Raw genomic sequence first — 25,352 nt, forward strand, 5'->3', positions numbered from 1 at the left:
TCTTTATTTGGAATGGCATCTATCTCCCATCCCCCACTCCACCATCTCTGCTTCTTGAATCTCTTCCTTTAATATCTCAGAGGAACCCTGGCATTGTAGTGAATTACAGGATGGGCTATTAACCACAGATCAGCAATTTGAATCTACCAGCTGCTCTGAGGGAGAAACATGAGGTTTTCTCCTCCCGTAAAGATTCACAGCCTCGGAAATGCTATACAGAGTCACTATGCGACGGTAGCATAGTGGTTACAAGTCAGGCTGCTAACCTCAAGGTCAGCAGTTCAAAACTACCAGCTGTTCTGCTGGAGAAAGATGAGGCTTTCTGCTCCCGTAAAGATTCCAGCCTCGGAAACCCTACAAGTAAGAACTGACTCCACGGCACATAACCACCATCACCATTCGTCAGAACAGACTTCACAGCACACAACCACCACCCCACCACCACTGTTGTTAAGTGCGTTGAATCGATTCTGACTCATTTTGGGGGGATACAATTCAATCCATAGCAGAAAGTGTACTCTGAAACTTTGACAAAACTATGTGTTTTGTCTTATGCTAGGTGGCACTGTGGGATAAGCACTGAACTACTAACTGCGAGGTTGGCAGTTCAAACCCACCAGCCATTCTGTGGGAGGAAGATGAGTCGTTTGTGCCCGTAAAGATTGATGGACTTGGAAACCCTAGACAGGTCTCAATGAGTGGGAATCCATTCATTGGCAGTACATTTGGTGGGTGTCTTAGCTGAGAAATTCTTATGCCTACCTATAGAGAAAATTCAGGCAAGCTTTCCCCATCATATTCCATTATGAATTCCTGAAAGACCCTGAGTTCTTGTCATGCGGGATCGTATAAAGTGTAAATAATTCTGGACTCCATCTCATTCTTTGAAATTTTGACTTTTGTAGAGTGACATTTGTGAAATCAGCTAATTTGATGATTAACAATTTATTTAGATTCTGCGTTGCTAGTATCACAGCCATACAGGATTTCATCATGGGGAATGGCTATTATAATATGGTGGTTGCAGTGGTCTTGGTGGTGAACTTGGAGAGGACAAGAACATTACAGGACTCCTGTGAGGACTGTCCAGCTGGTAAGAACCAAATTCACGTGTGTATTTGATCTGTCCTATTGAGAATATGGTTCAGTAAGTGTAGTCGTCAAGGCTAATGAGTGCCCTTTTCATTATCTTTTTTTCACTCATTTACAAATATCTACAGGTATTTATTAGTGATACATTTATATTTAGTTGTGTGAGCAGAGTCAAGCCACATAATTTCATCTGGGAAGTCATAAGGAACCTATCTCATAAGGCTCATAAGGAAGGTTCTTATGAAGGCCTTAGATCATTGTGTCCATGGCAAGACCTTAATACGGTCTGCATGCAGAGCTTGTGCTTCAACTGGGTATACTGCAGGGAATAAGCAGGAACCAGAGAACTTAACAGAGTGGACAAAGCTGAACAACTTTAACTCTTAGTACACCAATGATGGCATTGATCTGTTTCTGGATCTATCAATCCTTCTGTTCCATTCAGTAGATAAGGGAACAGTTTTTCTTTCTGTTGATTTATTTATTTTAATATGGGTGCGTTGTTATTCTAATTCTGTGACTATTTTCCAGACAATCTTGTAAATGTGCAATTTCAAAAAGTCAACCGACAAAACAAGGTCTATCATCATGCTACCTAGAAAGCTAATCATTCTTTTATATTTGAATTTTCTTACTTATTGTAAATGTTCATAATGCTTTGGCATTGTTATCCATGCACAGCTATTATCTGCCTTTCTTAGGTACTTACTGTGAGAACAAGAATCAGATTTGCATTCCTTGTCCTTCAAACACATTCTCCAGCACAGGTGGACAGATGGCCTGTAATTTTTGCCGGCGGTGTGAAGGTATGATCTATCATGGGCATTCTTCATCTATTGGAAAAACTTTGATTCCATATGGTCCTGACCTCTGGAATCCTGGGTGATGCAAATGATTAACACACTAAGCTGTTAACTGAAAGGTTGGAGATTTGAATCCATCTAGATATGTCTCAGAAGAAAGACCTGGTAATCTGCTTCCAAAAAAAGCAGCCACTGAAAACTCTATGGAGCACAGTTCTACTCTGATATACATGGAGTCCCCATGAGTTAGAATCGACTCAGTAACAACAGGTCAAAGTGTGATCCTGAACCTCTGTCAACAATCCAGTAAAACAATTGACCACAATGACAATTCTTTCGGGGGAGAGGGTTGAGTTTTTTAAATATTAAAGGAAATAGTAATCTGTCAAGAGAAAAATGTTTTTAATTAGCAAATATAAAAATGTCTTTTACAGAGATTGAAATGTAAATGTTACTAATAACATTGTAGTATGGATTTTATTGCTAAATTTTTCATCAAAGATCTGCTTCCTGAATTTGGGGATCAAGTATCATGTAACTTTGGGGGAACCTGTAGGTATTTTCAAGACCAGAAGAGCGTGCTCCCCAACCAGCAACTCAGAATGCAAGTGTGTTTCAGGATACCATTGTGTGGGGGTAGGATGCAGCAAGTGTCAAAAGGATTGTAAACAAGGTCAAGAATTAACAAAAAAAGGTAGGTTTCCTATTCTCCCATCTATAGTAAGCCTATTATCTAGACCTAGCTCATTGATTTTGGTCCTGATTCTTAGAATATAAAATTAAAAACAACAATAACAATAGAAACTATTGTAGAACCATAAAATTAAGTAATGAACCACTGAGCCAAGTATGTGAAAATTATAAAATTATTTTTCAATAAATGAAAGTAATTTGAAATCAGAACATCACCAGGGAGCAGGCATTTTTACACATGTGTGATGCACTATATACAATTGTACAACTTTAGCATACTTAGGGTTTCATTTCAATACGAATACTGAATGATGTGTGTATGTTGTACTAAATGAATATTATATTCGTTGTAGGAAAAGTGCTAAAATGATGGAAGCACTTCTTTTTTAATTACTGCTTTAATTTTTTTTTTTTGCAAGGTTGTAAAGACTGTTGCTTTGGAACATTCAGTGATCAGAAGCTTGGCATCTGTCGACCCTGGACAAAGTATGTATCCCATGGTTTCCTTTGGCTTAAACAACAACCTGCATCTTGCAGTGAGTCAGAACCGACGCAATGGCAGTGGGTTTTAGTACATGGTATTGGAAACCCTGTACAGGGTCGCTATGGGTCGGACCCGACTCAACGGCACTTAACAACAACAACAACAACATTTATCTTTTAGCAACTGACTTATTTTACACAGCATGAGGCTTTCATTTAGCTATGTTGCACCAGAAGTCTGCTATAGACAAACAACGGACTACTATTTAGCCATAAATGAAATATTTACGTTTATCCACATTGTTGATGAACATTTTGGTGGTTTCCACTTTTTGGAGTGCTGGTGGTTTGAACTACAAGATCGGTGGTTCAAATCCACCAGCTAGTTGTTCCTCAGAAACCCTATACAGGGTTGCTATGAGTTGAAGCTGACTCAATGGCACTTAGCAACAATTTTTGGCTAGAGTCCTGGGGTGGCACTGTAGGATAAGCACTGGATTGCTAACCACAAAGTTGGCAGGTCAAACCCACCAACTATTCCTTGGAAATCCTATACAGGGTCTCTATGAGTTGGAACTGATATGACAGCAAGTTTTTTTAAAGACAAGAGCTACTTTGAACTTTTTTGGAACCGACTCCACGGCACATAACAACAACAATGACACCAAGTGCTGACAAGGTTGATAGTTGTTAGCTGTCATCAAGTAGACTGACTCGTGGCAATCATATGTACAATAGAATGAAATGTTACCTGACCTGTGCCACACTCAGCACTCACTATACTGGGCAAGATTCTGCTGTATTCACAAGGCTTTCACTGGCTAATTTTGAGATGTAGATCTCCAGACCTTTCATCCTAGTCTTTTTAATCTGTAAGTGCCACTGAAACCTGTCCATTATGGGTGACCCTGCTGGTATTTGAAATGCTGGTGGCATAGCTTCCAGCATCACAGCAACACAGAAGCCACCACAGTACAGAAAACTGACAAACAGATGTTACTGCTGTTGTTAGGCGCCATGGAGTCAGTTCTGACTCATAGAGACCCTGTATAGGGTTTCCAAGGAGTGACTGGTGGTTTTGAACCACCTACCTTGTGGTTAACAGTTTAGTATTTATCCTACAGTGCTTACACCATGGACTCAGACAAATGGGTTGTTGTTAAGTACTGTGAAATTGGTTCCTACTCATAGCGACACTGTATAGGGTTTCCAAGGAGCAGCTGGTGGGTTTGAACCTCTGATCTTGTCGTTAGCAGTCAGATGCTTCTCCTATGGTTCCATGCAAGTACTGACATATAATAAAAATAGTAATAGGTAGTATTCTGGCATGGCACTCTAGGAGAAGCACCGAGCTGCTAATAGCAACATCGCTGATTCAAATCTACCAGTCGCTCTTCAGAAACCCTATACAGGGTGGTTGTGAGTCGAAACCAATTTGACATGTGGCACCATAGGATAAGCACACGACCTCAAAGTCAGTTTGAACAGCAAGATCAGTAGTTCAAACACACGAGCCACTCCTTGGAAACCTTATATAGAGTCACTATGAGTCAGAACCGACTTGACAGGCACACGACAACAACAGGAGGCAGTGTGGGAAGAGTGTGAGGTGATGGAAGTAGGTAGGTTTGTATGTTGCTGTTGTTGTTAGGTCATATGTGACATCACGTGACAGACTGCAACTGCCCTGTAGGGGTCTAGGCTGTCATTTTTTTTTTTCTTTTCTTGTTTCTTTCTTTTTGTTTGTTTGCTCTAGTCTGTCTTTTTTTTTTATTCTTTTCTTGTTTCTTTCTGTTTGTTTGTTCTAGGCTGTCATTTTTATGGGAGCACATTGTCAGTTCTTTTTCCCACAAAGCTACTGGGTGGCGGCTTTTAAACACCAACCTTTTTTGGTAAGCGGTCAAGCGCTTAATCGGTGCGTCACCAGGGCTCTTTTTACTACCTCTTGCTTTCCCTTATCAACCAGTTTGAACTCACAAGTCCAATGAAAGTACTGTGAATTGTACTTGTGTTTCCTATCCTAAAAAACAAACATGTACTTAGGCAAATTGGGTCACAACATGTAGTAAAACTTCAACAACCTAAGAACGAATGTTAGTGTTGACTTCTGTGATCCGATCTGGGCTACTCAGCATGTGTTCTGTGACAGAGCTGGCCAATGAATGCTGCATGCCCACTGCAAGAGGGATACAGACGTGGACAGTTGGCATTTAGACACCTTCACGGCAATTAACAGAGACATTTTTTCTCTGTTGACTCTAGTAATAAAAATATGGGCCTTGGGTTCTGTCTGTCTTTGTTTACTTTTCATTTGATTTTCCGTAACAAATTTTTATTATATTTTACAAAAGGACAGGTTCATAACAGATTGGGAAAGCATATAAATAGAATTAGATAGATATGTTTTAAAAGTTCTTCCAATATAAACAGTTCATAAAAGTTAAGCAAGCCTGCATGGAAAGGTGGGGGTCTGAACTGGGCTTTGGAGGGTAGAGGGGTTTAGATAAAGGGATAAGGAGAAAGATATAACAACAACAATAAAAATAGTAATGTTGTTGTTAGAAGGTCCCCAAGTGGTGCAAACAGTTTGTTCTCCACTACCAACCTAAAAGTTGGCAGTTCAAACCCACCCAGTAGCAACACAAAAGAAAAGCGGGTGATCTGCTTCCACAAAGGTTACAGCCAAGAAAACCCTATGGTGCTCCATTCTGTTCTGTAACACAACGGTTCACCATGAATCACAGTTGACCAAAGGCAATAGGGTTGGTTCTTTTAATTTTGGTTATTGTTGTTGTTGTTGTTAAGTGCCTTCGAGTCGGAGCCGACCCATAGCGACCCTGTACAGGGTTTCCGAGGGTGTAAATCTTTACGGGAGTAGAAAGCCTCATCTTTCTCCCGCGGAGCAGCTGGTAGTTTCGAACCACTGACCTTAAGGTTCGCAGCCCGATTCGTAACCACTACGCTACCAGAGCTCCATTTTGTTAGTTACCATCAAATCAGATGTTGTTGTTAAGTGCCATCGAGTCAGTTCCAACTCATAAAGACCCAGTATAGGGTTTCTGAGGAGCAACTGGTGAGTTTGAACCGCCAACCTCATGGTTGAAACCGACCTTGCGGTCCTGCCCCATTTATTGAAAGTATCACTACAACTTATTAATTTGTTCCTCACGACAGTCCTAGAAGCATGTGCAGTCCTTGTTTTGCAGATGAAGAAACTGAGTCTTAGAGAGATTTCATAATTCACTCAACATTGCTCTGCTAAGGGGGTGAGCTAAGGCTCAAACTTCAATCTGTCTGTCTGTCTGGAATGCCTAACCCTGTGTGTCAAAGATGTCCAAATACGGTTAAGAAGTTGAGGGTAAGAGCCAAACCAGGTGGAACTTCCTGTCCTCAATTTAAGACCGTAGGTAGCCTGGTACGGCTCCTAGCCTGGGAAGGAAGAAGAATCCAGTGGGTAGAGTAGGAAGGACTATGGAGAATCTAGAAACCTGTGTGGAAGGTGCAAGAAGCCAGACAGTTGAGTGGAAATTAATCAAGACATTCTCACACTACCTCTGGGCCCATCCCACATATCTTTACCACTCGTCAGCTTTGTTGGGTGAAAAATGTCAAATGTTTTAAAATTAGAATGATCTGTACCTGAGCTAATTATTTGAACTCTTTTCATTGAACTATTCCAGCTGTTCCTTGGATGGAAAGTCTGTACTTGTGAATGGGACAAAGGAAAGAGACGTGGTGTGTGGATCACCTTTGGTTGACTTATCTCCGGGAACATCCTTGGTCACGGTTTCCATTCCCGAGAGAAAGCCAGGTAGCTGGTTTGTTGCTGTTACATCGAAGGGAATGTGTATCGGCTATTCCAGTTGGTGTCTAAACAACCTGGTTATCTTGTTGCCCCATATCTGCCGACAAAGGCACCTTTGACATACCTTCTTTCTTTCACCCTGGCTTCATTGCAGCCAACAGTTCTTTCTCAGATATTTGCCATCATCTCAGTCAGATGCAAGCAGGGTGAGACTTGACCCAATCAGGAACTAGCCCTTTGTTCAATGCCAAGTAAAGGGGATAAAAGAACCATTGACAGAGATCTGGTAACTGCCCCTGACCTCCAGCAGAGTGACCCCCACAACCTTTATTCCTCTGGGCAAATATTCTGAAATATTCCCAGGCAAGAGAGACTTTTATCTCCTGTCATGTTTTCTATATATTAGACCAGACCAGTTCCTAGTGAGTCAAGTCCAACTCAAGACAATCCCATGTGTATCAGAGCAAAACTGTACTCAACAGGTTTCCCATGGCTAGTTTTTCAGAAGTAGATCACCAGGCCTTTCTTCGAAGTCACCTCTGGGTGAATACAAACTTCCAACCTTTTGGTTAGTAACCAAACACATTAATTGTTGGCACCACCTAAGGCCTACTTCTGGAATCTAGTTAGAACCAACTTCATGGCAACTGGTTCTATATGTTAGAAAGGCCAAACTAGTCTGGGGAAATTGCTGAAGGTTTTTTGTTTGTTTGTTTGTTTTTTAAGTTTTCTGAACATGCAGGTAGTTCGGCAGGTTGGAAATGGCAAGTTACTACTTCCCCTTGTGCAGAGGAGTTTACAAATATAAATAAATAGGTGAATAAATTAGATTTCTTTGTATAACCATAAGTATATTTTCATATGTATGTATTTTTATATATATTCACATTTCTACATGCCTTTCTCCCGCTCTTGTTTTCAAGGTCATCATTCACAGATTGTCAATGTCTTTCTTGCGCTAACATCAGCTGCTGTGGTGTTCCTGGTGTTTTTCCTGGTGTCCCAAATCTCTGTTGCTAAGCGGGGCAGAAAGAAACTCCTGTATATACTCAAGCAACGTAAGACTAACCTAAAAGCATTAGCTATGCACTCTCATGAGCAAAAGCTTTTTACAATAGAAAAGAAAAGCTAATTTTTATTTTAAACTGCTGAAACTGGATTAGCACAGCACAGTGGTTAAAGAACAGGTGCAATCTGGCAAAACATTGGACTGCTAACCACAAGGTTGTTGTTGTTGTTAAGTGCTGTCAAGTCGGTTCTGACCCATAGCAACCCACAAGGTTAGCAGTTGAAATTCACAAGCTGCTCCACAAGAAAAAGATGAGGTTATCTGCTCCTGTAGGGATTGGCAGCCTTGGAAATCATAAGGAGCAATTCTATTCGTAGACAGAGTCACTATGGGTTAAAATCAACTCAATGGCAGTGGGTGGGGTTTGAAGACATTTCTGGATCTCACAACTAGATGAAGCCTGCTGCCGTCTAGTGGGTGGAGGTCAGGGATGCTGCGAAACACTCTGTAACACACAGAACAGTCCAATACAACAAATACTTTTTCAGTCCCAAAATGTCAATAGTACCAAGGTTAAGAAATCCTGGCTATTGCAGAACACATCCTGAACACATTGCAGAACACATTCTAGAAAAATGACAAGTTAAGTAGCTGCAGCTTTGCGTGCTTGTTATAAAATTTTTTTTAAAATTGTAAATTGAGTGAAGGTTTAGAGTAGATCATCAGTTTTACATTCAACAATTCGTACACATTTTGTTTCACCACATTGATTACAATCCCTTGACTGTAATGTCACTCACTTATCTCTCTTCCTCTCTGTGTTTCCCGTTTCCATTCCTCCTTCTTTCCCAACCCTTCTGAACTTGGTCCTTAGGTAAATACTGTCCTTTTGATCTCCACTGGTTGATTATTCTAAGGTGTGTATACATCACTAGTGTTATTGTTCCTCTTATAAACCTGTCGATTGTTCAGCTGAAACTGAAGCACAGGGATGAGTTCAGTTCCAAACCTGAAGGGTGACTAAAGACCATAGTGTCACTGTACGACCAGTTACTCTATGACCAGTAATCCTGGTCTCTTTTATGATTTTGAATTGTTTTTTATTTTGGTGTCCCCAAGACTATAATTCTGAGCCCAGCAACTCATTCCCTTAAAGTGTTGTGTAATGTCTAAGAATTTGTCACAGTTTTACCTCCTGTACACTCCTCCACATTCATGAATGCATTTACAACAAAAGTAAATACTCTTGTACAAATATCCTTTGTCAAACCTATATACGTTTATGAGTATACTTCCACCCTCCCTCCCATACCTATTCAGCCTACTTGTCTATCCAATTGTATATTGCCTTCCCCTTTATCCAAGTAACACATGTATTAATTTATTCTCAAGTTTAAAACAGTCTACTCTACTTTGAAATCGACTTTATTCCTCCATCTGGAAGGTCTTTAACCACACAATTCCCTCTTTTTGCTTTGTAATTGCTTTTGTATTCTGGTCACTTGTTTGAGATACTCTGTCTTCTTTCTTCAAGGGAACTGAGATGGCCTGTTTTCTCCAAGCCATTATGGCATTGTTGTGTTTGTATTTAATTGATGACTGTATGTTGTTGTGTTCTTAGGTTCTCATCATCTGTCTGCTGGTGGCAGTGATGGTGTGTTAGAAAATGTGAGTGTGTGCACAGTTTTTTGCTCACTATGTGTGTAGACAGTTGAGGGCAAATTTGGTTCCTGTTGGCTACTATCTATCTATGATCAGGTCGTATTGAAGTAGATAGTGACCCTTGCCCAGAAAGTGCTGCTGAAAAAAGGTGTCAGTGTGATTGGGATGGATAGGCACAGTTACTGTCTCCCATTGAGTGGGACATAGAAAGCAAATAAAACAATAGCAAAAAAATAAAATAAATACATAAAACCCAAGCGGTAGGGAAAGTAAGCAAAAAACAGCAAGAAAAAAAGAATGTGATATCCTGAAGAAAAAAAAAAAAAGCCAAGCAAAATAAAAAATAAAGGAAGAGATAAAACAAAAAAGGAAAAAGAAAGAAAAATATATAATAAGTAAAACTAGGAATGGGGGGGGGGAGAAAAGAGAAAGAATAGCAAATAAAAAGACTAAGAGAAAAGATTTTAAAAAACAAGTAAAGGGAAAAAAGAACAGAGAAACAGAAGAAAAGAGAAAAGCAGAGAAAGAAAGGATGAAAAAAAACAAGGGAAGGGGAAGAGATAAAGCAAAAAGGGAAAAATAAAGAAAAAAATATAATAAGTAAAACTAAGCAGGGGAGGAAGAAAAGAGAAAGAGTAAAAGATTTAGATAAAAGAAAACCAGAAAAAATTAAAGGGGAAAAAGAATAGAGAAACAGAAGAAAAGAGAAGAACAAAGAAAGAAAGGATAAAAAACAAGGGAAGGGAAAGAAAAGAAAAACAAAGTAAGAAAAAAAGAAAGGAGAAACATGGGGTAAGGGCAGAACCCAGAGAAGAGAGAACTGGGGGTGGGAGCAGTAGCAGGGCACCCGGTGTGGGCTGGCACCCTCTACCAGCCAAGGAGCTCCTAGGGTGTGGGGTTGTGAGGTTGTGGGGTGAGGAGGTTGGATGCTTGGTTTTAGATGGAGTTCCTAGATGGGGGCCAGGGCAGCTTGTTCTTTGCCTTCATGGAAGATAGGCTAGACTTAAGTGGAATTCATATATAGAATGAGCTTTCCAGAATAAGACTGATGAATGTCTAATGTAGACATTGCTAAAATAGGAGGGGGGCTTGGAAAAGTTCATGGAAAAATTCCATTTTCTTTTAAGTCTATCTTTCCACAAACTTTTTCAAGACCCCTCATATGTGGGATAGCATTAACAAAGTCTTCTTACTTGAAAATAACACCTACAGAAGCACATACATGTAAAGCTTACCCAATTGTTGTATAATTAGCATCTGCATGATCCTGCCTTATTGCTGTTGGTTGTTGTCAAGTCAGGAAAGAGAACTTGCTCTGCCCCCTAAAAGCCCTTCATGTGCCCCTTCCGGATTACAATCCCTCCTTCCCACTAGGACAAATCACATCCAGATGCTGTGGGCTTCACTTCCTTGATCTTCTTTACAGTTTTGCTACCTAACAACATAGTTTAATGTCTGTTGTGAATTTTATATAAGTGGAATTATGCATTTTTCTGTTATCTTTCTTCTTTTGTTCAACATTGCATCTTTAAGATTCATGTACTGCTTATCTTTAGTTGATTTTCATCACAGTATAATTCTATTGTGCACCACAGTTTATTTATCTGTTCTATTAATTACAGATATTTGGTTGTTTCTAGCTTGGATTCATTACAGAAAATGGTTTAGGAATATTCTGTCCATGTATCTCAGCACATGTAAGCACATGTTTCTGTTTTGTTTCATTTTTCCTGTCTAGGAAAAACATTGTTGGGACTTAAGGAATGTATATCTTGGTCCTTTATAAATATACCAAAGTATTTTCCTAAAACGGTTGAACTCCTTTACAATTTCCCCAGGAACATATGAATTTCTTTTGTTCCACATCCCTGCTAAAATTTGATAAGACTTTTAGTTTGTTTTTTTTTTTTTATCTGTCTGGTGGGTGAATCGTGGTATCTCCTTGTGGATTTAATTTGCATTTCTTTGACTCTAGTGAGAGTGAACATCTTTTTTTTTTTTTCAATGTTTTATTGTGAATTAGTGATAGTTTACATGGGAGAACATTAATTTTACATTCATCCTATTGTATATTGTTTCGTTGCCATGGTTACAATCCCCTCCATACATCATCAATCAACCAAAGGATATACCCTGCAAGCCTGTCCCTCTCCCCCCCAGGTCAGTCTTCAGCAAACAGCCCCTCCCCTTCTCTGAGTCTAGAGTTCCCAGCCGCTCCATCTCGCCACGTCATCGTCTCTGCCTCCATTTCGGATGTCACTGATTCTCTGGGTAAGGTCCCACACTCTGCTCTTCTCCCTTGACTGTCCCATGGACCTCCACTCCTGGACTGCAAAGTCTATCACTCCCCTCCTTTTACTACAAAACATATACCTTTACAGTTCCAACCCTCACAGTCAGTCCTGATAACAATTATTCACTATTGTATCACAAGAGACCTATCCTCATCTCCTTTCATCAGCCCCGCCCAGACAGATTGGATACTACTCAGTGAAGATTCTACCTTACTCCACACCCTCTGGATCTAGGCTCCCTCTTGAAAGCTTGTAAGCTAGTCATTTCCTGTCTTTGTAGCCCTCCATTTTGGGTAGCCAATGTCCAACTTTCCCATCCCTGTCTACCCTGTGTATGGAGGGTGTGGGAATGATCCTTGCTGTAAAGACTTGTTCCCTCTTTTGAGCTACTGCATCTGTACAGGGTCGCTATGGGTCAGAACCGACTCCACCACACATCACCACCACGATCCATAGGCATAGGTCAAGTTCATCAAATTGTATCAGATTACTTTTATTTTCCTCTTCTAGTTGAGCTCTGATCATCCAGTCATTGAAGCCAAGTCAAGTGGATATTATCTGCATATGGGTGTTCTTGTGCAGATGCCCTCTCTTTATCAGCTGGATGCTTCACTCTCCACTCTAGTCCTCTGTTGGTATGTCACTGACTCTGGGCCCAAAAGTCCCCAGGTCTGGCCACACTGCTAGCCAATCAGGTCTCCACCTGGGTTCACAGGAGTCTATTGAATATTGTAGGGCTTAGCTCGCAGCTTAATTGCTGTTTTTCCCTCACTTCCCCTTATCGGTGACCAATGTGGTCACCAGTCAGAGCGCATGTCTGCTCGTGTATTCCCACTGAGTCTTAGACTTGAAAGGGGGTTTGCCCTGAAGAGACCCAATCACTTGCCTTGATGTCTCCTGGGCGAGCAACTTGCCTGTTCTTATAGTAATCAGTCCAACTGCCTTTATTGTTTTGTATTTTTCCTGTTAGTCTTCCTTTCAAGAAGTATCTTCTGTTCTTCTAGCCGCTCCAGGCTGGTCTGCTTGTCCTTTCAAGTGGAAATTTCCCACCTCAGAAGATTCTGGATGCTCTTCAGGATTCCACATATGGTCTTATGTAATGCATAGGCTCTGCAGGAAGCCTCCTTCACTGGGCAAGTTGTAGCCCCATTTTAGGTATTCCAATCAGCTCTGGTAGCGTAGTGGTTACGAATTGGGCTGCCAATCTCACAGTCAGCAGTTAGAAACTACCAGCTGTTCCGTGAGAGAAAGATGAGGCTTTCTGCTCCGGCAAAGCTTGATAGCCTTGGGAACCTTGTACAGGGTTGCTATGAGTCGGAACCGACTCCATGGCACATAACAACAAACAACAATCAGTTACAGGCAGAAGACGGATTTACAAGCTTTCTATGGTGATATTTTGGCTATTCCCACTCAAGTGTCTATTTTATAATGGTATGCCAGGGAAAACAAGATTCAAAAGACAGCCAAGCATCTGAATATTATTTCCCACCTTTTGTCCATTCCAGCCATGCCTCAATCCCTGTATCCCAGATCCCTGTTGTTCCAAGCTTGTGCATACATCATTATTTACTTCTGTCCCACTTAGTCCATGCAAACCTGCCTAATTATTTTCCCATCTGCCTTGTTCTTTCATTCCCCTCCCCCTTCTTGTGTATTGCCCACAACCCTAGCACCCAAACTATCCTGTGTCTATTCCCAACCCTGTGCTCCACCTTCCCCTCCAGCCCTTTACCCCACCACCCACATCCCTGTATCCAGCCAAGAATCTCCCCGCCCCCCAACCCTTTAGTTTGGGTTCTTTTTCTTACTCTTTTATAGTAGTGATCCTGTGCAGTATTTCTCCTTTTGTGACTGACTAAATTCCTCAACATAATGTCCTCAAGGTTCATCCATGTTATGTGATAGCTTACAGCTTCCTTGTTTTTCTTCAAGGTAGCAGAATATTCCATTGTGTGTATGTACCACAGTTTATCCATTCTTCCACTGATGGGCACTTAGGCTGTCTCCATCTTTTTGCTATTGTAAATAGTGCTGTGCATATATCCGTATTATGGCATGCATTTGTTGTGGGTAAATATGAACCTCTTTTTATGTTATATTGGTGGTAGTGATGTGCCGTGGAGTCGGTTCTGACTCATAGCTACCTTCATAGGGGTTCCAAGGCTGTAAATCTTTATGGGAGCAGAAAACCTCATCTTTTGCCCATAGAACGGCTTGTAGTTTCGAACTCCTGAGGTTAGCAGCCCGACTTGTAACTACTATGCTACAAGAGCTTCATTTTGATATTAGTCATCAGATTTCCTCTTCTGTGAAGTGTCTGAGTAGGTCTTTTGAGAGTTTTTCTATTGGGTTGTTCGTCCTTTTCATGTTAATTTATAGAGATTCTTTAGTCTCTTGTTCATGTGCTGCAAATATCTTTTTTTCCAATCTGTAGTTTTCTCTTTCATTCTCTTTTTGAAATCTAACCCTGTAGCCTAATTTAAACCTCTATATTTATCTGGTAGCGTAGTGGTTACGAATCGGGCTGCGAACCTTAAGGTCAGCAGTTCGAAACTACCAGCCGCTCTGCGGGAGAAAGATGAGGCTTTCTACTCCCGTAAAGATTTACACCCTCGGAAACCCTGTACAGGGTCGCTATGGGTCGGAACCGACTCGATAGCACTTAACAACAACAACAACATTTATCTCATTTAAACATCTCATCTCTGACTTAAAGGACTATGCATCCCATTCCCATCCTAAACTCTAACAAAGTTATTTATAAAATACTTTTTTTTTTAAAAGTATTGATGAGTAATTAGTGAGTTGTAAGGAAATTATAATCCATTAAAATTTTTTTATACTATCAAAAACTTTTTCTACCTTGAAATAAATATAGTTTTACAGGAAGTCACAAAGCCAGTGCAGAGAAGCCCCATGTATTCTTTGTGAGATTGCATCATATGTAACTATAGTAAAAAATAGCCAAACCAGGAAACTGACACATTATGTGTATGTAGTTCTGTGTCATTTTATCACACATGTGGATTTGTGTAATCACTGCTGCAACCAAAATACAGTGCTGTTCCGTCACTGCAAAGATCTCCTGGTCCCCCACCAGCCCTAACCTCTGACAAATACTTATCTGTTTTCCATTTCGATAATTTTGTCATTTTGAAAATGTTACACAAAAGGCGTCATACGGTATGCGACCTTTGGAGACTGACTTTTTGATTCAGCACACTGCCCTTGAAAGTCATCTGTGTATGTGCCGATAGCTTTTTCTGTTCTATTGATAAAGACTATTCCATAGTATGATTTTCCCACAGTTTGTTTCACCATTCATCTGTCGAGAGGCATTTCTAGTTTTGGGCTATAACACATGAGGCTGTTTTGCATAATCATGTACAAATTCTGTATGGATGTGATTTTTCATACCTTTAGAATAAATGCCTAGTAGTACAATATAGTTTTTAAAGAAATAGCATAATTATTTTTCAGAGTAGTTGTATAATTTTTTCAACACTAATACAGGACAGATCCAGTTTCTCTGTGTCCTTGATAGTATTTGGTATTGTCATGGCTTTTTTTATTTTGGTCACTTTAATAGGTGTGGGCTGGAGTCCTGGTGTGGTGCTGTGGGCTAATGCACTGGATTGCAAAGTTGGTTTGAATTGCAAGGTTAGCAGTTCAAGCTCACCAACTGCTCCTTGGAAACGCTATACAGGGTCGCTACGGGTCATAACCGACTCCATGGCACTTAACAACAACAATAAGTGTGGGCCTATACGGGGTCGCTATGGGTCGGAATCGACTCAATGGCACTTCACAACAACAACAACGTCACTTTGAACCACAAGGTTGACAGTTCAAGCTTACCAGCTGCTCCTTGGAAACCCTACACAGGGTTGCTATGGGTCGGAACTAACTCCATGGCACTTAACAACAACAACAATAAGTGTGGTGCTGTAGGATAAACAAGGTCGGTTTGAACCTCAAGGTTGGCAGTTCAAACTCACCAGTGGCTCCTCAGAAACCCCATACAGCATCACTATGAATAGCAACTGACTCATGGCATTTAACAACAACAAATAGTGTGTAGTAATAGCTCATTGTGATCCTAATTTGCATTTCCCTCATGATTAAACATCTGTATGTCCTTTTTGGTGAAATGTTCCTGGACATCATTTACCTGTTTTCTGATTGGATTGTTTTTGGTTTTGCTTTTCACTGTTGAATTTTGACAGTTCTTTCTATATTCTAAATGTGAGTTCTTTGTTAGATATATGGTTTACAAATGTTTTTTCCTCTTTTAGGGTTTAAATAGGTTTATTTTTACTTATTGTACTTTTTCTTGAAATCTTGATTTCCTCATAATTTGGAAATTCTGTATATGTCAAATCACTATTCTCTTTTTTTACTTACTGGGTTTTGTTGTTACTGCTGCAAACTGGTATCTCTGCTTCCCTATGTTCAGTCTTATAGGTGTTTTTTTTTGTTTTTTTTTTAAGTTTTTATTGTGAATTGAGTGATAGTTTATATGAGAGCATCAGCTTTACATTCATCCTATTGGATTTCATTTCATTGCAATGATTACAACCTCCTCCATGCATCATCATTCAACAGCATTTGCTTCCATTCCCTCTTTTTTTTTTCTTTTGGATGTACAGCTAAGCACTCAGGAATATATAACCATTCAAACAACCAAAGGGTACACCCCTCAAGCCTGCCCCCAGGTCACCCACACACAGCCCCTCTCTCATCCTGAGTCTAGGGTCCTCAGCCACTTCATCTCTGGTGTCACTGCTTCTCTGGATAGGGTCCTGTGCTCCACTCTTCTCCCTTGATGGTCCCAGGGTCCTCCACTCCAGAACTGCAAGATCAACCACTCCCCTCTTTTTCTTACAAAACGTTTACCTTTACCTTTGCAACACTCACAGTCAGCCCTGATAGCAATTATTCACTAATGAACTACAAGAGTCTTCTCCCTATCTCTTTTCACAAGCCCCGTCCAGACAGGTTGGAAACCACTCAGTGGAGATTCTACCTGCGCCCTCCCCCCCCAATGCCCCACACCCTCTGAAACTAGGCGCCCTCTTGAAAGCTTGTAAGCCAGTCACTCCTGTTGTTTTTTTTTGGTTGCTTTTGAGTTGATTTCTACTCATGAAGATTCCATGTGTGCAGAGTAGAACTGCTGCATAGGGTTTTCAAGGCTTGACCTTTCAAAAGCATATCACCAGGCCTGTCTTCCTAGGTACCTCTTAGTGGGTATGAATTGCCAGCCTTTCAGCTAGTACTTATGTGCTTAACCATTTGTGCTACCCAAGGGCCAGTTCACCTTTTTAACAGGATCTTCCACAGAGAAAAAGCTTTTGATTTTGATAAAGTCCAATTTATCAATTTTTCTTTCATTGGTTTTCTCCATTATTGTGTTTTCAATCCCATTCATTTATGCTCTTCTCTTTATTACTAATTCATTCTGCTCACCTTGATTTGATTTGATTTTCCTACTGAAGTGGAGGTTTAGGATATTGAGGCTCTCCTCCATCATAAAGCTTTTAAGGCTATTGATTTTCTTCCCAGCACTGCGTTAACTACATTCTCAAAATTTTGATCTTTTAAAACATTTCCTTTTGAGACTTTCTTTAACGGATTATTTGCAAGTATTTGGAGGTTTTCGTGTTTTCTTCCTATTGTTGATTTCTAGTTTAATTTCATCATGTCCAGAGAACACATGCCTATGATTCCAGTTATTTAAAATATGTTGAAGTTTGCTTTATGGTGTAAGATAAGGTTTATCTTTACGTGTGTTTTGTCAGTACTTGGAAAAGAATGTGCATCTTGTTGTTGCTAGAATGTTCTCTACAAACTGATTAGATCCTGTTTGTGGATGTTGAGTTTTTCAATGTCCTTACTCATTTTTTGTCTTGTTCTATCAACTGTGAGAGAGGAATGTTGAGATCTCTAAATACAATTAAAGGTTCATCTAGTTCTCTTTCCGTTTTGTCAGATTTTGTTTCATACATTTTATGGCTGTTATTTGTATAGACTGTGATTGCCACAACTTTTTGGCGACTTGACTCTTATAATTATATGAGCCTCTCTATGTCTGGTAATTTTCTTTGCTCTAAAATCTACTTTATCTAATATTAATACAGTCATTTCCACTTTGTTGAAAGTTATATTTTAATTGAGTTTCTTTGTCACAACATATAGTTGGGCCACATAAAAAATATCCACCCTACTAACTTCTTTTGGAGTACTGGCGTGGTGCTGTGGGTTCATGCACCAGACTGCAAAGTCATTTGAACTGTAAGGTCAGTGGTTCAAGCTCACTAGCTGCTTCTTGGGAACCCTATACAGGGTTGCTATTGGTCAGAACCGACTTGATGGCTCTTAACAACAACAACCTCTTTTGGATTCCTGGTGTGGATAAACACTGGACTGCTAACTACAAGGTTGGTGGTTCCAGATGTTCCTCAGAAACTCTATTCAGCGTCTTTATGAGTTGGAACTGACTCAACAGCACTTAACAGCCATCTCTTTTAGGAGTTCTGGTGTGATGCTGTAGGATAAGCCCTGGACTGCTCACCACAAGGTCAGCAGTTCAAACCTACCACCACGGGAGAAAGATGAGGCATTCGCTTCCGTAAAGATTGACAGCCTCAGAAACACCATACAGGGACACTATGATTAAGAATGGACTGGGTGGTGGTGGGTTTGGGGTTTTGGGGGTAATTTCTGAGTTAGTATATCTAGACCATTTATATTTGATGTAATTATTGATATGTTAGGGCTTACATCAACCATTTATTTTCTGTTTGTTCTCTTTAGTTTTTCTCTGTTTTTCAATTCCTGGTTTCCAATGGACAACCTGAACATTTTTAAGAATTCCAGTGTGATTTATTTATGGTTTTTACTGAGTGTACCTTTTATATAGTTCTTTCAGTGGTTGAGTATTAGAGATATGCCTCATACTACTAAGTTTGCTTTTATCAGGTTTCACAGATATTGCATATTTTACAACCTTGGTTCCTTGTATTTAACAAGCCTATCAACATTTCCCCCAAAGCATGGCCTCACTTTGTGTCTCTGTATCATGGTTCGGTAGTTTTCACAAGATCTCAAACTTGTTCATAATTTTATTGTACACTTAGAAGACAGCCTGCGAGCACTCACTACTGCCTAGTTGATTCCAAGCTCATAGCGACTCTATAGGATAGAGAAGAGTTGCTCCTTGGGTTTCCCAAAGCTGGAAATCTTTATAGAAGCAGACTGCCTTGTCTTTTTCCCATAGAGTGAGCTTGAACCTCTGACCTTTCATTTAGCAACCCAGTATTTAATCCACTGCACCACCATGGCTCCGTAATAAACTACAGCTCAACTCGACGTATTGCCTTTGAGCCAATTCAGACTCATAATGACCCTGAACAGGGTTTCCGAGCATGTCAATCTTTCTCCCGAGGAATAGCTGATGAGTTTGAACTGCTGACCTTATGGTTAGTAGTCCAGTGCTTATCCTATAGTATTGCCTTGGCTCTTCTAATAAACTGTTTTTGTTAGGTGTCACTGAGTCGGTACCCACTCATAGTGATCTTATGCATAACGAAATGAAACACTTGCCCGGTTCTGCACCAACATGACAATAACTGCTACACTTGAGCACATTGCGGCTGCCACTGTGCCAATCCATCTTGTTGGGGGTCTACCTCTTTTTCTCTGATCCTCCACTTTTTAATAAAGTACAGCATATTATAAGCATAACTTTTATATGCGATTTTGTTGTTGTTAAGTGCCATGGAGTTGGTTCTGACTCCTAGTGACCTTTTATAGGATTTCTGAGGAATTTCTGGTGTCTTTGAACTGCAGACCTTGTGGTTAGCAGTCCAGTGCTTATTCTACAGTGCCACACCAGGTTTATATGCAGTGGGAAAACCAAAAAATGCATATGACTTGTTTTACTGAAATATATATTTTATTATGGTAATCCGAACTCTTAATATATCCAAGGTATGATGTAACTTAACACAATTTACTACTGTTGACATTTTACCAATTTGAATGAAGTATAAAATCTCACCTCTCTTTATAGCCCTTTTACTTCTTCCAACTTATAATATACATTTTTAAAATATTTCTTCTGCATACATGGAGATCTATATTAGACAGGGTTATAATTTTTGCTTCAACAATAAAACTTAATTTAGAAAACTTGAGAGAAATCTTATTGCTTCTACACAGATATTGGGTCTTTTTTTGTTCTTCCTTCTTTTCTGATGTTCTCATTTATTTTTTCTTTTATTGTTTTCTTTCTGTTTAGAGAATATTTTTAGCCATTCTTTTAGGGCAGGGCTGATGGTGACCTTTTTTTTAAAACTTTTCCTTCATCTGAAAATGTCTTGATGTCCACTTCATTCCTGATATTTCACTGTATGTAGAACTCGAGGCTGATAGCTCTTTTCCTTCAGCTCTTGAAAAACGTGCCATTTCCTGCTGGCTTCCCTGGGTTCCCATGAGCTGTTCATTATCATTGGCGTTGTTTCTCCTTTGTGTGTAAGATGCTGCTGCTCTCTTCTGTTTTTAAGATTTCCTCCTTGTCTTTTTTTGTTTTTAGACGTTTGACTATGATGTGTCTTTCTTTGTGGATTTGTGCTGATCTTATTTGGAGTTTTTTTATTTTAAAAAATCTGAAAATTTACCCATTTTTTCCAGATTTGAGGTAGTTTCAGCTATTCTTTCTTTCAATACTTTTTCAGGTCTACTATCTTTTTCTGGAACTCGGATGACATAAATATTAGATCTTTTGTTATAGTCTCCCATGTCTCTGAGGCTCTGCTCATTTTTTCCCTGCATTCATTTATGTCTGATATTCAGATTTGTTGTTACTGTTGTTAAGTGCCATCAAGTCAGTTTCGGGTCATAGCGACACTGTATAGGGTTTCCGAGGAGCAGCTGGTGAATTTGATCTGCCAACCTTGCAGTTCAAACCAATCTTGTGGTTCAGCGCATTATTCCAGAGCTACACTAGGACTCTTGATATTCTGATTGGGGAACAATTATTTTTCTTTCCTTTCCATTCTGCTCTTGAGTCCATTCATTGATATTTTAAGTTTCCATTATTTTAATTTTCAGCTCTAAAGTTTCCCCTTATTTCTTCTTTATAGCTCCTATTCCTTTCAGAGATTTTCTGGTTTTAGTTTTTAATTTCACTAATTGCTTGTTGAAGCATTTTTATCATGGCTGCTTTAAAATCCTTGCCAGATAATTCTAACATCTGTGTCATCCAGGGACTAACATCTGTTGATTGCCTTTTCTCATTCAAACTGAGAAATTCCTGTTTTTAGACTTTTTTTTTGGCATGTGACTTTTCCCCCCCTGAATCTTTTATTGTTATTTTCGGCGAAAGTTTACAAAGCAAATTTGTTTCCTAGAATCATTTATGGCTAGATTGTTTCATGACTTTGGTTTCAATCCCTTCAATGTATTAACATTCTTCCCATTTACAAAACGGGGTTCCCATTTCCATTCATCCAGCTTTCCTGTCCCTCCTATCTTCTAAATCTTGCTTTTGGGCAAATGCTACCCTTTTGCTCGCCTATAGTTGAATGCTCTGGGGAGCACATTCCTCCTGGCTGCCACTGTTCACTTTCTAGGCCTGTCTATTGGTATGGTGCTATAGGATAAGCACTGGACTGCTAGTCACAAGACTGGTGGTTCAAACCCACCAGCCAATCTTTGGAAACCATATGCAGGGTTGCTATGAGTTGGAACCAACTAGGTGGTACTTAACAACATTTTTTAGCTGTAAAGTCTCCATGAGTAGGTTCAGTTCTGAATGTGAAGACCAGTCTTGGGGTTTCTTCCATTCTCTATCAGACCAGTAAGTCCAGTCTTTCTCGTGACTCTGAATTTTGCTCTGCATTTTTCTCTCACTCTGTCTGGAACTGTCTATTGTGATCCTGGTCATAGCAGTCAATAGCAGTAGCTGGGTACCATCTAGCTCTTCGGGTCTTAGGCTTCAGCAGCTTGGGGTTCATGTGGTCCATTAGTCCTTTGGACTAATTGTTTCCTTGAGTCTTTGGTTTTCTTCACTCTGCTTTGATCTGAACAGGAAGAGATCAATAGTTACATCTCAGATGGCCACTCGAAAGCTTTTAAGCCCCTAGTTGCTAACTCACCAAAACAGGATGTAGAACATTTACCTTTATGAACTATGTTATACCAATTGACATAAATGCCCCCTGAAACATGTGATTTTTAAATGAAAACCTGAACATTTTGGATATTATGAGACTTTGGGTATAAATTGTGTCTTTTCCTCCAGCTTCCTCTAACATTGTCCCAGCGGTAAAATGAGGATAACATCTTGTTTGTGTCAGCACAAGGCGGGCATTGAGCTTCTCCTCTAGACTTCCTGGGGTGCAGGGAGTGAGGTGCTTCTTGTTATTGCTGGGTGTACTGGGCATTCAGGCTCCCCACTAGACCTCTTCCACTACCACTAGGGCTGCGATGGAGAGGGGCACCTTGTTACTGCTTCCCTCGTGGCTTCCACTGACACTGAAGGGTGTGATGTGTGGTGGCCTCATTACCGGCAAGTAATAGTGAAAGTTGTGACTTTCCGCTAGTCCTTCTCTGCCACAGCCCAGTGAGGAAGGGGAGGGGGACCTGGTGACAGCCTGTAGAGGGTGGCAAGCTAGACTCTACATTTGGCCTTTGCTTGGACTTTGAGAGTAAAGCTGCCATTTTTTTTCTGAGGTGCTTGACAGGACTAGAGCAGTTCCTATCTATAAGTTTTCTGTTTTCTATGCTACCCCTTTCCTGGTAGTGTACCAGAGACCGCAAGCTTTTCTTGGGGCTCTTTTTGCCTATGACCATTAGCAGTTCTAGGTTGTTGATTTCCCAATGGACTCATCACTTCATTGTTCCTTGGATTCTGAGGTCAACTGGCTGGTACCGCCTTCTTTTCTTCAGCCTCTAGAGTTGTGTTAGGTTTGTTTCACATGTAATAGTCATCGTTTGTGTCTGTACAGAACAGAAGAAATAGAGAAAAGCATGACTCCTCCATCTTTCTGAAATATCTCCACTCATGTTATTCCAAAAGAAAACAGCCATCTCATTGGTATTTCTGAAAGTTTTGCCAGATTTTCATAATTACTGGTGAGATAGTACAGTGAATGGGTTTTGGTATGGGTCTATTTTTTATAGTAGCACATGAAGTTAGGACAGGGATTTTTGTTTTGTCAGACTGTAAGGAAAAACCTGCTGATGATTGAACTTGATCAGCAGGAACACAAATGTTTCTCAACAGGTAAAATAGGACCAGGATGTTAATATACATTTCATAATACATACATTAGCTCATAATAACAGATGAAGGTAGTGGGCAGATCTTTAAAATCTTGGTGCCATAAGCATGAGAAACAAACTATCTAATATCTAATCTAAGTAACTCTGAAGATCAAAATATGTGTATATTGAACTAAACCAACAGTCATGTTTAGTATGTGGCTAGCATTTCAGATAGTAGTGATTCCTGCTCATGATTTATTTTAGCCACTTTTAGAAAATAAATAGTCTTGAAGAAGCCAATAAAAAGTGTTGGTAAAAGGAAATAAAATCTTAAATGATCTGAGAAAAAGCTCCTACTTGTCTTGTTGAAATCAAAGTTGAGCATGTTTGCTACTTACAAATGTTCTGAGACGGTAGTTTGTGGAAACGAATTGTTAAATGGTTAAAACAAACAATAAAAGATAAGCACCTTTTTTCAATTATTTCCTAGCTTTCATAAAACCAGTACAAACTGCCCAGGAGGAAGATGCCTGTAGCTGCCGATTTCCAGAAGAAGAAGAAGGGGACTGTGACCTCTGAAGCAGAAATCCAAAGAAGCAAAAGAGAAAAAGGAGTGATCCATCTCTCATGTTCTTTTCAAATGCAAAACACCTCCCGAGATAATACATAGGATTACCCTCTGACGTTAATGAGTTGCCCTCTCAAAATGTACCACTTTTAATAGAACAGAGGATGAGCCAGAGCTGGTAGGCCCAAGGAATTTTCTACCTAAGAGACTTGGGTTTGTTTTTTAAAACCAAAAGAGATTTATATCTATTATTTTTAAAACCAAAGAGATTTATATTTGAAATGTATTCATGTAGGCCCAATAGTTCAGTTGACATTTTAATCCAAGCTACTCCATTTTTTGTTTCTTTGTGCTTAAGCATAATGAACTTGTCACTACTAGGGAGATAATGGTAAAAGTTCCCCAGTCTGGTGTCCAGAGAAAAAGAATACCAGACCTCAAGGAAGGGCATCAGAAAGTTTTCAAAGGTCTTTCTTTGCGTATCCTGTGGTCCCATTCATCCACACACCTTCTGCCTTTGTTTCCCTCTCCTCTGAGCCAAGCCTGACGTTTTTTTCATTCTTACAAACATTGTATATATGTGTGGGGTTTTTTACAATTTTATTTATTTTGTTGTTGCTGTTGAGAATATACATAGTATACCCTACACCATTCAGTGACAGTGAGTACATTCTTCAAGTTGTACACCGCTTCTCACCCATTTTCAGAGTTGTTCTTCCTAGCTCATTGCATGGTGCCTGGGGAGTTAGAAGCTTGCAAGTGGCCATCCAAGGCATAACAACTGGTCTCTCGTAGCCTGGATAACTAATTGCCTCCATAAACAACTGCCTCCTTTGCTATGAGACCAGAACTGAATGGTGCAGTCTTGAATATTTTGATCAAAGATTTCATAGAAGAATCCTGATCAAAAGGGGAAAAGTGCAGAATCAAATGGTAGTTTCTCATGTACACCAGATTGTCTGAGCCTTGGAGTCTGGATGAACCTCAAAACTACTGTCCAGAGATAGTCCTTCAACCTTCAACCAAAACTCGTCCCTGAACAGTAGTGGAAAATTAGTAAAGTTTAACTAGCAAAGAATGTCTAACTTGAACATTATACTTTTTAAAAATTATCTACAGGGGATTAAACTGACAACAGTAGCTCCAAAGATTAGATAGGTTTTTATATAATATTTAATACTCTAAACTAATATATGAAGCATGTATCAAAGTTTCAGAGCACAGCAATAAAATGAACACCCAGGGATCCAAACTTTTGCAATATTCTGAAAAAAATAACTGATTGAAAGAAATGTAGTGCAATAACAGGTATTCTTTCTTTCTCGTCCTTAAACGATTATTTTCTTATGCTTTGATGTATGACATGATTACATAAATGTCCAGAAAACATTTCTTCATGGGAATACATACTTTGTATTGCAATATATGAAATACTTCCATTTGTCTTTTTCTTGACTATTTTGATAAAAAGTTTATTATGATAGTACAAGGTGAGGGTAATGTTCATGGGGAAAAAAATTTTTTTTTTTAACTTTCCAAGAAATCTTAGCAATCCACATGAAATCACTCCTCTTGGGAGTAAAAAAGGGCACACTACACCTTACAGAGGAGTCCTGGTGTGGCGCTGTGGGTTAATGCATCAGATTGCAAACCTGTTTGAACTGCAAGGCCA

At 39.7% G+C, this 25,352-nt stretch overlaps 1 protein-coding gene across 1 annotated transcript; it reads left to right on the forward strand.

Moving 5' to 3' along the window:
* The first annotated feature begins 993 nt into the window (after positions 1-993).
* Positions 994-23,691, forward strand: TNFRSF9 (tumor necrosis factor receptor superfamily, member 9). Its single transcript, XM_006873101.1, has 7 exons — positions 994-1,093; positions 1,794-1,898; positions 2,452-2,589; positions 3,008-3,074; positions 6,752-6,882; positions 7,800-7,934; positions 23,603-23,691. Exons 1-7 carry the CDS (start codon positions 994-996, stop codon positions 23,689-23,691), a joined length of 765 nt encoding a protein of 254 aa, XP_006873163.1.
* Positions 23,692-25,352: the final 1,661 nt, after the last annotated feature.

The sequence above is a fragment of the Chrysochloris asiatica genome, unplaced genomic scaffold, assembly GCF_000296735.1.
Source record: "Chrysochloris asiatica unplaced genomic scaffold, ChrAsi1.0 scaffold00223, whole genome shotgun sequence".
Classification (NCBI taxonomy): Eukaryota; Metazoa; Chordata; class Mammalia; order Afrosoricida; family Chrysochloridae; genus Chrysochloris; species Chrysochloris asiatica.